The sequence below is a fragment of the Grampus griseus genome (genome assembly GCF_964374135.1).
Source record: "Grampus griseus genome assembly, chromosome: 11".
Taxonomy (NCBI): domain Eukaryota; kingdom Metazoa; phylum Chordata; class Mammalia; order Artiodactyla; family Delphinidae; genus Grampus; species Grampus griseus.
In genome coordinates, this window is record NC_139005.1 from 83,367,161 (window position 1) to 83,382,979 (window position 15,819).

The 15,819-nt window shown below is 34.5% G+C and overlaps 1 protein-coding gene across 1 annotated transcript in view; it reads right to left on the reverse strand.

The window, feature by feature from the left end:
- The window catches only part of NUP37 (nucleoporin 37), a 41,071-nt gene that overhangs the window by 21,704 nt on the left and 3,548 nt on the right, over positions 1-15,819 (reverse strand). Inside the window, exons 3-5 of the mRNA XM_082665796.1 lie at positions 8,900-9,024; positions 7,355-7,427; positions 5,101-5,195 (exon numbers count right to left, since the gene is read on the reverse strand). Coding sequence (XP_082521922.1) covers positions 5,101-5,195; positions 7,355-7,427; positions 8,900-9,024 — 293 coding nt within the window. The remainder of the gene's footprint in view (positions 1-5,100; positions 5,196-7,354; positions 7,428-8,899; positions 9,025-15,819) is intronic.

A 15,819-nucleotide genomic window follows, 5' to 3' on the forward strand; every position in this document is an offset into this window, starting at 1 on the left:
GTCTCTATATTAATTTATTCTCTATACATTCATTCTCTATATCAAGAGATAAACAAGTGATAACTTTTTAATGGATAGACTGACACACTAGTACAAGTGAGACTATCTTCATTCTGATTCAGAATTTGGAAAATTTCAACAAAATACATAAGCTTTATAAACCTGCTGAGGGGACAGATTGTTTTGAAATGGTGTCCCTAAAGCCACAAATCTCTTAGCTGATTATAATACTGTGTCTCCTGGAAAATGCCAGAGTCAAACATCAGAAAATATGCACAGATCAACAATGCATTTAAAATAATTTTTTTTGAGTTGGCAGAGTCAGAGAAACATTTCTTCAGCTCTTTATAGTTCAAAATGTTTAAGAATCCATATTGTAGCACTGCTCCATATTGTAGGATGACATAATAAAGCTTAGTATTTAAAAAATTTTATTCATTTATTTTATTCCCCATTTTAATCATTTTAAAGTGTAAAGGGACACTTGGCACATTCACAATGTTCTGCAACCACCACCACTATTTAGTTCTAGAACATTTTCATTATTCCAAAAGGAAACACTGTACCCATTAAGCAGTCACTCCTAAGTTCTTGTCCTCCAACTTCCTGGCAATTACCAATCTGTTTTGTTTCTATGGATTTGCTTCTTCTGGAGATTTTATATAATGGAATCATAGAATATCTTATGTCTGGCTTCTTTTACTTAGCATAGTGTTTTCAAGTTTCACCCATGGTGTAGCATGTATCTGTACTTCATTCTTTTTTATAGCTGAATACTATTTCAGTGTATGGATACACCACATTTTGTTTGTCCATTCATTTACTGATGGATATCTGGGTTGCTTCAACCTTTTGGCTACTGTAAACAGTGCTGCTAGGAACATTCCTTTACAAGTTTTTGTTTGAATGAACACCTGTTTTTATTCTTTTGGGTATATACCTAGGATTGGAAATGCTGGGTCGCATGTTTAACTTTTTGAGGAACTGCCAAACTCTATTCCATGCCGGCTGCACCATTTTACATTCCTGCCAGAAAACAATGAGGGTTTCAGTTTCTTCACATTCTTCAACACTTGTTTTTTTTCTAACTTTTTGTTTATAGTTATTTTAGTGAGTGTTAGTGGTATTTCGTTTTGTTTTTGATTGCATTTCCCTAATGACATTCAGCATCTTTTCACGTGCTTGTCGGCTACTTGTGTATCTTCTCTAGAGAATTGTCTACTCATGTCCTTTGCCCTTTTTTCATTGGGTTGTTTGTCTCTTTATTGTTGAATTATAAGAGTTCCTTATATATCTTGTATAAGACCCTTATCAGGTATATAATTTGCAAGTATTTTCTCCCATTCAGTGGGATGTCTTTTCACTCTCTTGATAGGGTCCTCTGGTGTCCAAGAGTTTTCAATTTTGATGAAGTCCAATTTATGTATTTATTTTTAATAAATGTGTTTTTGGTGTCATATTTAGGAAACCATTGCCAGATCCAAGGTCATAAAGATTTGCTGGTTTCCTCCTCAGAGTTTTCTAGTTTTAGCTGGATGTTGTTGAGGATTCTGCATCCCTATTTATAAGGAATATTGGTGTGCAGTTTTCTTTTTTTGGGATGTCTTTGTCTGGTTTTGGTACCAGGATAATGCTGGCCTTACAGAATGAGTTAGAGAGTGTTTCTTCCTATTCTACTTTCTGGAAGCATTTGAGAGACTGGTGGTTAATTCTTCTTTAAATGTTTGGTAGAATTTACCAGTGAAGAATCCTGTCCTGGCCTTTCTTTGTTGGGAAATTTTTGATTACTGATTCAATTTCTTTATTTGTTATAAGTTTATTCAGGTTTTCTATTTTTTCCTTGAGTTCTGCAGTTTTGTGTTTCCAGGAATTTGTCCATGTCACCTAGGTTATTTAATTTGTTGGTGTATAACTATTCATAGTATTCTCTTATAATCCTTTTCATTTCTGTAAGGTTGGTAGTAACGTCCCCACTTTTTCTGATTTTACCATTTGTAGTGTTCTCTCTTCGTCTGTCTAGCTAATTAATTTTAGCTATAATATGTTTTAGCTATATATGTTAGTTTTGTTATATCTTTTCAAAGAAACATCTTTTGGTGTCATTGATTCTATTGTTCTCCATTCCCTATGTTGTTCATCTCTGCTCTAATCTTTATTATTTCCTTACTTCTGCTAGCTTTAGGTGTCTTTATTCTTTTTTTTTTTAGCTTCTTAAGGTGTCAATTTAGGTTACTGATTTGAGCTCTTTCTTCTTTTCAATGTAGGTGCTCACAGCTATAAATTTCCCTCTGAGCACTGCTTTTACTGCATCCCATAAATTCTGTATGTTGTGTTTTCATTTTCACTCATCTCAAGGTATTTTCTAATTTCCCTTGTGATTTCCTTCTTGACCCACTGGCTAATTAATGACAGTGTGTTATTTAATTTCCATGTATCTGTAGATGTTCTATTTTCCTTCTGTTAATGATTTCTAGTTCATTCCACTGTGATCAAAGAAGATACTTTGTATGATTTCAATCTTTAAAAAAATTATGTAGATTTATTTTGAGGACTAACATATGGTTTATTCTAAAGAGTGTTCCAGGTACACTTGAGAAGAATGTGTATTCTGCTGATGTTGGCAGTGTGTGGAGTGTTTTGTATATGTTTAGTTGGTTTAAAATGTTGTTAAAATCCTCTACTTCTCTACTGAACTTCAGTCTAGTTATTCTATTTAGCATGTCATTTTAAAGCATGGTATCACCAGCATATAATACTACTCCCAAGATGACATAGGTTTTGAGTATGATTGGACAAGGATATCACTAAGGTATCTTTACCAACAACACAGAGACCCAGACTATGGTAGGCATTACTTTAGTACAGTGACAGGAATGATTCCTGGGATGTAAATGGCTATTTCATCTGCCCAAATTGCACAGCTGCTATTTGGCTGGTGTCTTTATTTATAACTTGGCAATTCTGTACTTTGAGTTAATGAAGACAGTTGTACTGAAACATTTTTCTGTTGTAGTTTGTCCCCTCAAAATCCTTCTTTCCTTTGTTACTTTGAGAGTGTATGTTACTACTCTTCCTTAAACTTGATTTACTTATATCTTCTGTTTCTGTTAAAAATCTTATCTATATTGTTTAGCTTTCAGCCCAAGAAATTTGACTTTAAAAGCCAATCAGAAATGCCCTTCTGGTTGGCAAATTAAGCTGATAAATTCTAAAGTTAGCTCTCCAGCTATTGCCACAATGATATTACCAACCTCCCAAATCTCAGAGACTTAGAAAAATAAGCATACATTTCCTGCTCATGGGTCTGTGGGAAGTTCTATTTCATGCCAGACGGTTCCATATCTGCTTAATGTGCTTTGTATTCTGGGGCCAGTAGCTATCTAGGACATGCTTATATTATAGGAGAAGACAGAGGACAGTTGGTCAGGACAAACCATGTAAAACATTTCAAGTGTCTGCTTGAGTCACACCTGCTAACATTACACTGGCTTAAACAAGTCACATGGCTAAGCCCAACAAAGTGGGAAAACCTCCTTCCACAGGAGCGGGGAAGGGAGAGTAAGTATTCACTGAACAATAACATCATTAACCACAGCCCAGCAAAGTAAGACAATTAGGAGCAACATAGTAAATTTCAAAAAGTTAGATTTATTTAAATTAAAGGACTTACTTTGAAGTTAAGTTCTTTCTCCTTTTTAGAGTAATAATGTTCTTTTTTAAATAAAATGATGGTAATAATAGAAGGCAGAACTTTAAAAAAATTCTTCTGACTTGACAAAAAGTTGGCCACCCTCTGTCAGTCCCCTATATTTTAGGACAATTTTACTATTCTATGAAAATCCCAAAGTCTCCTACAAGAAAAAAATCATGGATCTCTGAATGTAATCCCAGGTATCTCTGGCTGTTGTTCACTATTCAGAGGCTATTCCTTCGCTTGCAAAGACACTCATTTTCCCCCTTCTCAGGTTTCATTATTCCAAATGCTTGTGATTAGGATGCTCCATGTGTTAGAGAATTAAAACGTCATTATTTCTTACTAGTGATCTAATTTAAGTTTTACATTAAAAATGGCCCCACTTACTTTTCCGTCTCTATACAAACAGCTTTTTTTAACACTTGGGACCCTACAATCTTAATGTCATATAAATCTTTCATGTCCTTGACATGAAAATTTTATAAAAAATAATGGCCTATGACTCTATAACTTTAAAAAGATGAGCTACTGAGAAGATTAAAATTTAAAAAGAAGCTAGTGGCTTTACTTCCGATGTGAAAGGACACATATTTAGTAGCTTTATATGTATACAAGTATTTACCAATACTAACGATTTTGTCATACCTTTATCAAACATTAAAGCTATGCAAAATAGCAGAGCAGCGTTTTTTTTTTTTTTGGTGGTTCTTTTTGCTCACAGTACTGTCAAAGCAAATGACGCAATTGGCACTCCTCTAATGACTGCTTCACTCCTGACTCTTCAGCTTATTTCCACCTCCTACCCTTGCTCTTCATCTCGTTCTTTACTTGTGATATTCTCCAGCTTTAGGCACTATGAAAACGTTATGACCACCTCATCTGTTCCAAACTAGGGGGTGAGGTGGAAGAATGTGATATTGTAATGTATTGTATCTACAGAAAAACTTTATACAGAGACTTTCGAATTTGTCAAAACACTCAATTTCCAGCAAGTCTTGCTCTAGCAAATGAGATTCTCAGTTCATTATTAAACACTAACTTATCAGATAGGATCTATGAAATAACTTCACAATATAGCAAATGCCTTTTATTATCCTATTGATTGTGTCCACTGTTTGATCTAATATATATTTAGATTTCATAAATGTGCAAATCTAAAATAAGAGGCAGCGGGGCACCCATGAATCAGCAAGGGAAGTTTCAAGTAAATGGGATGAGAACTCAACTCACTGGTTTTGAAACTCATGTTGGTGTCATACTTACATTTTAAATAAAGTATGCTTCTTTTATAACATTTTGTGGAATATATATAGAAGTTTACATTTTCTCTAATTTTTAAAGTGTAATTCTCATTAAAATAAGATGAAAATTCAAAAATTTGGCTGTAACTTATATAAGCAACATACCTGCAGGTATGATCATCACTCACACTTGCAATTTCTTGGCCTTCTTTGGGATCAAATACCAAACCATTAATGAAATCTGTATGGCCCTCTAAAACCTGACGTAAGGGGAAAAGTTAGTAAGAACACAGGAAAATAACCTACAATATTCCTACCTAATATTTTTACTTCATTGCTTTCACTGCATGCTTCTCTTTTCTATAAATATTTCTTAAGCAATCTGCTATTTTTAAAACATGATTTATACACCCACCTTTCTAGAAGGTTTATCTTGGAAAGAAGCTGATCATTCAACACACTGTTATTAGCTTGATCTTTCTTTTCTAGTATGCATTTCTTACAAAAACAGAGACTTTTTTTTTTTTAAACTGTACCTGTCCTCATATCACCTCATTTCTCACTTATTACATAAAGGTTAAATAAAAGTTAAATTTAGAAGAACTTTCTAGGGGCTCTGAAATAGAGTCCCCTTCGATTTTTTACCTTATACCTGCTGCTCTGTACACTGGCTGCTCCCTAATAAATACATAGCATGGACTTCACCTTCTACTGTCTTTATTCACTTGCTCAATGTGACTGCCAGCACTGGAGACAGCTAGTATTATAAGCCCATTATCACAACAACCCAGCAATTCTCTTCTGGCCACAGAAGAAATAAGTGGGAAGTTATAAGGTAGAGGACTATGCAAGCAGGCAGGTCCAATCAGTCTAAATCTTTACAACTGAAATTCTGAACAGGTCTGTCAGATATCAGATATTTAAATATTTTAATGGATATTGTTCTTGCTTCCTATTTTCCTTCCAAACACTTGAATTTGATCTCAGTTGTAAGATTAATAAAGTGGTTCTATTTGGTACTATTTACTATTTGGAAATATGTAATTAGGAAAAAAAAGGATTTGATTCAAACATTCCTGTGTAAGTTTAACAAACCCAGGTCCTCCAAATCATTCTTCAGAGCTTATGTCACAGTCTACAAGCCAAATCAAATTAACATTAAATATTTAATGTCTATTATAACTAACAATAATTGTTAGTAACTATTGACTTTTGATGAGTCAAAGTTTTATGTGCCATTTGTACAGTCACTGATACAGCTTTAAATTAATATATACATTGCACTGTATTATGGTAAAATTGTATATAGCCCATTGTATATAGTTTAGAGCATAACTTTTACTGTTTTCTAAATGATTGGAAAGGTTTATAGTTTATCTTTGTTTTATAACATTATTCATAGTTTTGATTTACTAGAAAGTCAAGAAGGCAATACTGTTCTTATAAAAAACATGATTCAGTGTCAGTCCAAACTGAGAGGTATTTATTTAATGAATCCCCCCCCACTTTATTGAGACATATAACACTGTGTAAGTCTAAGGTATACACATGATGATTTGATATACATATATATTGTGAAATGATTACCATAATAGGATTAGTGAAATGACTCCCACAATAGGGTTAGTTAATACCTCTATCACCTCATAAAATTACCATTTTTGTTTTGTGGTGAGAACATTTAAGATCTACTCTCTTAGCCACTTTCAAGTATATAATACAGTATTGTTTACTATACTCATCATGATGTACAGTAGATCCCCAGAACTTATTCCACTTATAACTGGAAGTCTGTACCCTTCAATCATCATCTCCCCATTTCCCACACTCCCCAGGCCCTGACAACCACCATTCTATTCAGTTTCTATGAATTCAGCTTTAAAAAAAATTCCTCCTATAAGTGAGATCACATAGTATTTGTCTTTGTCTGACTTATGAGGCAGAAGCTATGATCATACCCATTTTATAAGTAAGGAAATGAGCACAAAGAGATTGGGAATTTGACCAAAGTCACACTATTACTAAAGTGGTAGAGCTGGGCTTCAAAGCCAGGTGGCCTGGCTCCTGTGTCTGTGCTTTTAGCCACTTTGTAGTCCTGCCTCTCACTATGCTGTACTGTGTTTGTTCCCTTAAGTTCAACTCTTACTCTATGTGTGTTCATGTCTATTATACTGAATTTCTAATTCTCCCTCATTTGCTGTGTCTACCTAATATTTTAATAAGTGATATCAGATTTATAATCTGCAGTCCTTACTATGATCCTAGTTACTTACTGCAGCCTAAAATAGAGTAAATGAGATTCTAAACTACATAAAGGTAACCATAAAGTCATTTTAAATTGGGATAAATCCAATCAAAAAAGCAAAAATAATAAATGTGTTTTAAAATAAAGATTTACAAATTATACTTGTCAACATACCTTGTATTCATTTTTATCTTGAAGGTCTGAAGTAAATAATCTAATTTTCTTATCAGCAGCAGAAGTGCAAAATCTGGAAGTAAGAAAATGAAAACAAACCCATTTTTAGCCTAAGTGAAAGTTCTCCCCACCAAAGCTGTTTTCATAACTCATAATCATGTTTTTGTTTGGGCAGAAAGGCGATGCTGTGGCTCTGTTGTAAAAAGTGTTATTACAACTATTTCTCAAAGTTGGCATTTAAATATCTTTGGAAAACAGACAAAAATTAGTATATTGGATTTGTCTCTTCAATAAGAAACATGTAGAATTTTATTATAAATCACCACATGAATTTAACATTTAACTTTTTCTTAAAGGCAGAAAAGGATGGGCATCTTTATTTAGCTAGGTCAATATTAGATATTATACTTAATAATTTTAGATATTAAAAATAGTTATACATCTTAGTCTTTGCCTTCTTCAGTTATCCATAAGCCTTCTTACTTTAAGATATATTAAATTCAATAAATTAGACAGAAGATGATAAACTTTTTATACCTATAAAAGCTGATATACTTCTATCTATTAAAAGCTGGAGTATTATTCACACTGACCGTAACATTTAAGGTACTGTTTAGAAGTACACCAATGTATGTTACATTAAAAAACAAAATCTAATCAATAAACAACTATTTTTAAACTAGTTTGCCTTCAATCCTAAAATTTTTAGATTCTCAGCATGTCAGATTATGGCTGAGGAAGAAATAGAAGTTATATTTATATATTGGAAAACAAAGTTTATTTCCAATTGTCTTCAGATAAATGAGTATCATATGGATCTAAATTTCTCAAGTTCTGACTGCATTAAAGTTAACCATTTTTTCTCAACTAATACATTTAGTTTAATTAATTAATTAACTAATTTTATTTATTTATTTTTTTGGCCAAGCCGCGTGGTGTACGGGATCTTAGTTCTCTGACCGGGGATCAAACCCGTGCCCGCTGCAGTGGAAACGCGGAGTCTTAACCACCGGACTGCCATGGAAGTCCCCTATGTTTATTTAATTTAAATAAAGTTTAAATAAATTATAGAAGGCTCCTAATCTATAGACCTGGATATGTTGGTAGATCTCTGCTACCATGCCTTTTCAATGATTAGTTAAGAGCCATTGGATGAAATAGATCAAAGCCAGCAGGGAAATGCCTTCTCTTGTCCAAGGCTTTCTTGGAGGTGAAATTAAAAGTTGTAGGGAAATAAAGTACAAATTGACCCTTGAACAACGTGAGTTTGAACTCCACAGGTCTACTTATATGTGGATATTTTTCGATAGTAAATACTACAGTGCTACACAGTCTGTGGTTGGTTGAATCCTCAGATGTGGAGGAACCTCGGAGAGGGAGTGCTGTTTATAAATTATACTCAGGTTATAACCACCCCCTGCTGCGTTGTTCAGGTGTCAACTGTAGCTCTTCTCCCCACAACTGGGACTATGCTGTTGTAAAGTATTTATAACCAGAGCTGAAATTTTCTAATCTTTTGCCTTTCCTTGACAATGTTAAACTTACTTGATTACTGGAGGCAATGAATTAAGTCTAGTCTCTGGGCTCCAAGCTATGCCATCAACCCTGACTCCATGGTGAAATGTTCGTAGTGTTTTATACTGAATTCCTTCAATGTCTGCTTCTTCCTCCTAAGCATACACAGTAAATGTTTTAATAAGTTATGAGAACAAACAATATAAAACTGTGTATTTCATTATAATGAAGAATTTATCAGGGGGCCATGAATATTCTTTTGAGAAGTTCAAAAGCAGATCAGATATTAAGATGTAACTGGTTTACTGAACAACAACAAAAATATCTGAAGCTGTCTAAGCCTCACAAAATAACTCTCTATGGTAACTAAGAACAAACAATATACTTGTTATACTTTATCTTACTTAGGAGACAATTTATTCTTAATAGTAAATACATTTCACAGCAAGCACAATGAAAATGGAATGCTCTAAGAATCAGAATATTCTAGGTAAATGAATTACCAGGCATGGATTATCAAGTGATAATATAAAAAATATATACTGAACATATTACGTACAAGACACTTTGTGCCGTATGATGCTTCAAAGTCATTATAATGCGTATCAATAATTTTCACATAGTATTATACATGGCATGATACATGTGTGGGATGTTACAAACTATTCATCCATACTATATACTATTACACTCTATGAACAGTGAATATGCAATTAATGAACTGATTAGTCTTCTGGATATTTGATTCTGGGTAAGATGTTTAATAAAGTCAGCTTATCTCCTTGGCTTAGTACTACTAAAATGATTTCAGTTTATTTTCATGACAAGATGAGGAAAAAAATGAATTTTAAAAAGTCATTTCTGTCTGGCAATATGGACAATAACCAGAAAAGCTTTCTGATACAAAAATAATGCAAAAATCCAAATCCAGAGAAGCAACTGAGCACCAAGGCATAAAGCTATCTTAAGGATATCTGCCCACATCCAATAACTAACAGCTTCAGTTTGTAGGGGATGGAAGACAAAACTTAGTGCCTGAACAAAGAGGGATGCAGATCAGAGACCTCTGCATAGATCCAGGACCTTTAAAGGGGAAGTAGGGGATGAAAACCCCCAAAACCAAAAGTGCCAGGCAAAATATGTACCACGGGTGAAGACCAAGAAAGAGAAAAAGTCACTTGTGAGAAATCTCGACCACTGGCTGGCCCTAACATGAGTTTGGGGCTGGAATTCACATTAACTATGTGCTCCAGAAAAATGACAATTTATTTAAAAATGTCCATATGTTGACAGTGGCCCCAAGCGCTTGACAAAGGCAAATTCTCTTTGGGTGAACTTCCTCTACACAGGTCTCATAAAGTTCTGACAGATACAGTTTAATCAAATATGATCTTACCTGCACGTACTACTACATATGAAAACAAAGTACCACAAACACAAACAGAAGAATCAACCTGGAGACATCAGATTAAAAAATTAGATACAGGGACTTCCCTGCTAGTCCAGTGGTTTAAGAATCCGCCTCCAACGCAGGGGACACGGGTTCAATCCCTGGCTGGGGAACTAATACCCCATATGCCATGAGACAACTAAGCCTGCGCGCCACAACGACTGAGCCTACACGCTCTGGAGCCCAAGTGCCACAATTAGAGAGCCTGTGTGCGCCGCAACTACTGAGCCCGTGCACCACAAGTAGAGAGAAGCTCACACACTGCAACGAAGAGGCCCCACGCTGCAACGAAAGATCCCGAGTGCCGCAACTAAGACCTGACACAGCCATAAATAAATAAATAAATAAATAAATTAGATACAAAAAAGATGTATTTTTAAGGATCTAGAGGAGGTAATCAAAAAATATGAGTAAGCAACAAGAGATTACCCAAAATGACCAGACAGATTTTAAAAGGAGCTAAATAAAAACGTCTAGATAAAAATACCATAATGAGAAAAAAAAAATCAATGCTTAGAGGAGCTAGAAGGCAGATTTGAAAAAATTATTCAGAATGCAGCTAAGAGAAGACAAAAAAAAATATTAAGAGGAATTCAGTGAGAAGTTCTACCATAGATCTTATTAGGGTTGTAGAAGAAACGAGTAGAGGGAATGGGGGAAGAGTCAATATTTGAAGAGATAATGGCAAAAGATTCATCATACTTGATCAAAGGTACCAATATGTTTATTTAGAAAGAATAATAAATCCTAGGCAGCTTAAAAAAAAATCTGCAGTTAGACACAACATAGTAAAACTTCAGAATACACAAACTCTCATGATATATACATATGTGTGTGTATATATAGGTGTGTGCATATATGTGAGGGGGAGAGGGAGAGGGGGAGGGAGGGAGGGGGGGAGGGAGAGAGAAGGGAACAGAGTGAGAGAGGTATCTTAGAAATAGCAGCCAGAAAGAAAAGACAGGTTTCCTATAAAAGAGGAATAATTAGAACAACCATTGACTTCTTAGCAGAAACAAATGCAGGCAGACAGTGGAATATCTTCAAAATGAGAGGAAAAACGGTTGAACTGTAGCCACAACAAAACTGTTTCTCAAGAATGAAGCTGTTTTAAAGATATTTTCATAAAAACCAAAACCAAGAGTTGGTATCAGTGAAGTCTCACTAAAGCATCTCCAAAAGCAGAGGCTGACAAACTATGGCTAAGGGGCCAAATCTGGTCTATGGTCTGGTTTGGTATGGCCCACAAGCTGAGAATCATTTTTATATTTTTAAAGAGTTGTAAAGAACAAAGAATAATTTGCAACAGACACCTTAAATGGCCTGGCAAAGCTTAAAATAGTTACTACCTGGCCCTTCACAGAAAAAGTTTAAACTTTTTCTTGTAGTAAAGGATGTGCTTTTAGGTGAAGAAAAATGACCCCAGAAGGCAGGCCTGAGATGTAAGGAACAGTGAGTAAAAAAACCAAAGGCAAACATGCAGGTAAATCTAAACAAATACTAGTCACATAAACAATACTGAATTTGTGGGGTAAAATGAAAAGAAAAATGGTAGAGAACTAAAATATAACAATAAGTCGTTAGGGGTGACAGTTCAAGTGTCAAAAGTCCTTGCTTTGTTCATGAAGAAGTTAAAGATATTAATTTTAACTCTAATTAAGGTTGCATATTAAAATATCTATGGTAACCATTAAAAGAAGAGAAACAACATGTAAAACTTCCCAACTATCAGGGAGAAAAAAGATGAAAGGAGGGGGTAACAAAACTCAAACAGAAGACACAAGAATATGCATATTGGCAATGTTTTCAATAGTAAAATACTATGCGATAGAGGAAAAGATTAATTGTGGTATGTTCATATTACAAAACACCATACTACAATGAAGATATATGAATTTTGACATAGAGGAATCTAACAAACATACTGTCAATAACAAACAGTAGAAGAACATAATACAGAATAATTTCACTGATATAAAGTTTAAAACCTGAAAAACAATATGCTGATTTGCAATACCTACACATGGTAACTGAAGAAAAACAAAATTTCAGACATGGTTACCTGTTCGGGCTGAGAAGAAAAGGTGGTAAGGAAAGAAAACCCAGGGGGCTTCAAAGGAATTGCTAATGTTCCCTTTCTTAAGCTAGGTAGTAGGTATACAGGGATCTATTATTATTATTCTAAGCTTAAAATATAGCAATTTTAAAAATAATCATTGTTTTGTTATTTAAATCAAAACCCTAAATGGGTCTTGAGACAAAAGCACAATTTTTCATGACAAATTTGCCCAAGGAATCTTCTGTGTTGACTGCAATTATTCTTCATAAAAGTTTCTAAGATTATAAAATAGGATTAGGGAAAAAATCCAGAGCAGGTGAAACTTGATACTTAATTGAATACATATGTCTATACAGATAGAAATTATGTGAAGGACTGTTCTAAGAATTCCATTCATCCTAAATCTAAATCCAAAGTTTTATAATGTGTACTTTAATTGAATCCTAGTGGATGTGTTGATTTTTCCAGGATAGCCTTTGCAATCCCAGCAGTCATCTCACAAATATATTACATATATCTTTCTCTATGTGATTCAGATACCCCTTGAAAATTACTTTAAATTCCAGGTGAGCTTAACAGAAAAAATTTTTCCATAAATGAAAAAAGGAAACAGAAATGCATTTATTAAGGAAAGAAAAACTGTCAAATTTTATTACTTCATAATTCATCTGTATAATAACTGTATAGCTAACAGCCAGACATCCCAAGGCAGCAATCACTAAGTAATTTAAAAGTAAGGTTAGGAGCCTAATCATATCTGACTTCATAGTTTGGGTTACATATATTTTTCCACACTTGACAAATGAATCTTCTAAAAATGAAGTTTTTACCATCAAAACACACATTATTTTGCTACTGTAACAACAGTATTGATAATTAGGTCCTGTAATTTGTTATCGAAGGTATATATGAAGTTACCGGGTGGTCGTGGGGATAAAGAAATCCCAGGGACTGTACAGCCTGAGTTTTATGTACTACCAGTGAAACCTTTTTTTCCTGGCAGCAATGTCTGCCATTGAGCCAACTAAAAGGCCAGGGTGTGTGTGCAGTATAGGCAGAGATTAATGCTATTTTGGGTTTAGTCTGGGGTGTAGGCAGTATTGTATAGGCAGGAAATTAAGATACCTTGGAAAACTTGCTATAATACAAATCCTCACACAAGTCTCCAGTGTATTTGAGCTTGGGGCAATGCCAGGCTGGTGAAAGGGCTACTCTAAGGGCTTGAAATTGGCAGGCCCCACCGCTACACCCATCTAAGGCCAGATGCAGAATTTTAGTTGGATGAGACTGTAAAATTTACCTCGTCTACTTCTTTCATCTAATGCTTAAACCTCTAGTAGACCATTTTAAAAAAGTTTGCACAAACCTTCTCTAAACATTTTCAAGTGAGAGGGAACTAGCTATTTTGGGGGGGAGCTTATTCAATTTGGGTGGTAGTTCTAATTATTCGAAGAGTTCTCTTTAACATTAAATGAAAACCTGTTTCCATGTAAATTCTATTCATTGCTCCAAATTCTGCTCTCTGGAACCATCAATGAGGTAGTCTAATTCAGTGACGGCAAATATCTGGCCACAGCTGATCTCCCCTAGGCGAACACACTCAAAGAAGCAGTTTCAGCATCAGTCTTAAAGCATTATAAGCAACAACTCCACTCAATAGAGCTGACAAATAACATAAAAAACAGTTACCATTCTGAGTCTAATCCCTCTTTCACATGACAGTTTTAAACTTTTTAACACCACTCTGAAATTTGTCTTCACATACATTATCTCCTTTGAATCATAATACACTGCTAAGTACTGAAGTAAACACTAAATATTACTGTCAATTTACAGAGGAGGATATGGAGTTGTTCTGTCCAGTATGGCAGCCACAGTCACATGGGGCTATTAAGCACTTGAAATGTGGTTAGTTCAAGCTGAGACATGTACACTTTATAAAGTGCAAAATCCACACCAGATTTCAAAGATGTAGTATAAAAGGAATATAGAAGTATCTCATTAGTAATTTTTATATTGTTCCACATAAAATATTTTGGATATGCTGGGTAAAAAATATATTAATAAAATTAATTTCATCTACTTTTTACATTTCAAAATGTGGTTACTACATTTAAATTTATATTTGTGGCTCACACTGTGTTTCTGTTGGACAGCACTGAATTAACTTCCTCTGGCAGTTTAATCATCGCACTGATTCATGGTGAACAGCCAGGTGACTAAAAACTGTAAGTCATAACTCTCCCTTCTAGCTCTAGCAGTCTATCATTTTAAGACTTTATATTCATCTTTATTAAATTTTAGCTTGGTCAACTTTTGGTCCATTAATCCAATCTATTAAAGAATATTTGGATTCTGAGCAGAGTCTGGCATACAACAGGTGTTCAATAAAAATTTGTTAAATGAAGTCTGTCATCCAAAGCATTAGGTATCCTTTTCGACTTCATGTTCTATATAAATTCAATGTGCTTGCCTAAGTCAAGTGTTCTCATCCAAGTCCCAGAAGAGGTTGCCATTTATTACTGATGACCTCTTGAACAGACTTAGAAACTTTCATGCTCCCTCTGCCCTTTACTTTTATAGCAGTTATCCTGTTGCATTGCTTTACACTTAAACATCTCCTTGAGGACAGGGTCCTTGCTTTTTTAAAGTATGTATCACCAGTTCCCAGCACCTGATCTGCACTCAATGAGTATTTAACAAATTCAAGACACCAATCAATAGTACTATCATTTGGCTCAAATTTCCAACATATTCAAAAGAACACCACGAGATTCTGAAAAATGCTTTGTTGAAATTCACATTTACTACATCAGCAGTGTATTCCTAACAGTCTTAGAATGAGGATTGCCTTTCTGACAGGAATGTGGAAATCTTTCAACTTTAGTTTTTTCTCAAGATAAGAAATTCAGTGCTACAGAACTTGAAGGTCCTAACATAAGAGAATAGGAACAGTGTTTAAACAGTTCTTAATTGGACAAAAAATAACTTCAAAAGAAGCAATCTGAATCCCCAATGGCAAATTACTGAAACTCAATTCTCCTCAGAACTGTTTGAACTACAGCTTCAACCTATCTGAATAGCAGCATAGAAGGAAAAGAACAGGGGTATAAAAATGAGATCTAGATCTTGTTTTTTCAGTTATTAGTCAGATAAATCCCTGAACTTCTTTGAAGTAGAATGGAAATTCCATGAGGACAGGGACAGTTGTTTAACTGTATCTCCAATACATGGCACAGAACATAATTTGTGTTCACTACTTGTTAAATTAATAAAAAACCAGTTCTTTCCTTAGGTTATTTGGGGTAAGACCCATATTGCCAGCTCCACAGGTCTGAGGATCAACAAGGAAAATGCATATGACCACAAACCATAACAGAGCAATACAAATGTTTTTACTAATTTTTTTTCTCATTTTGTCATTTTCCCTCTGCCACCCAT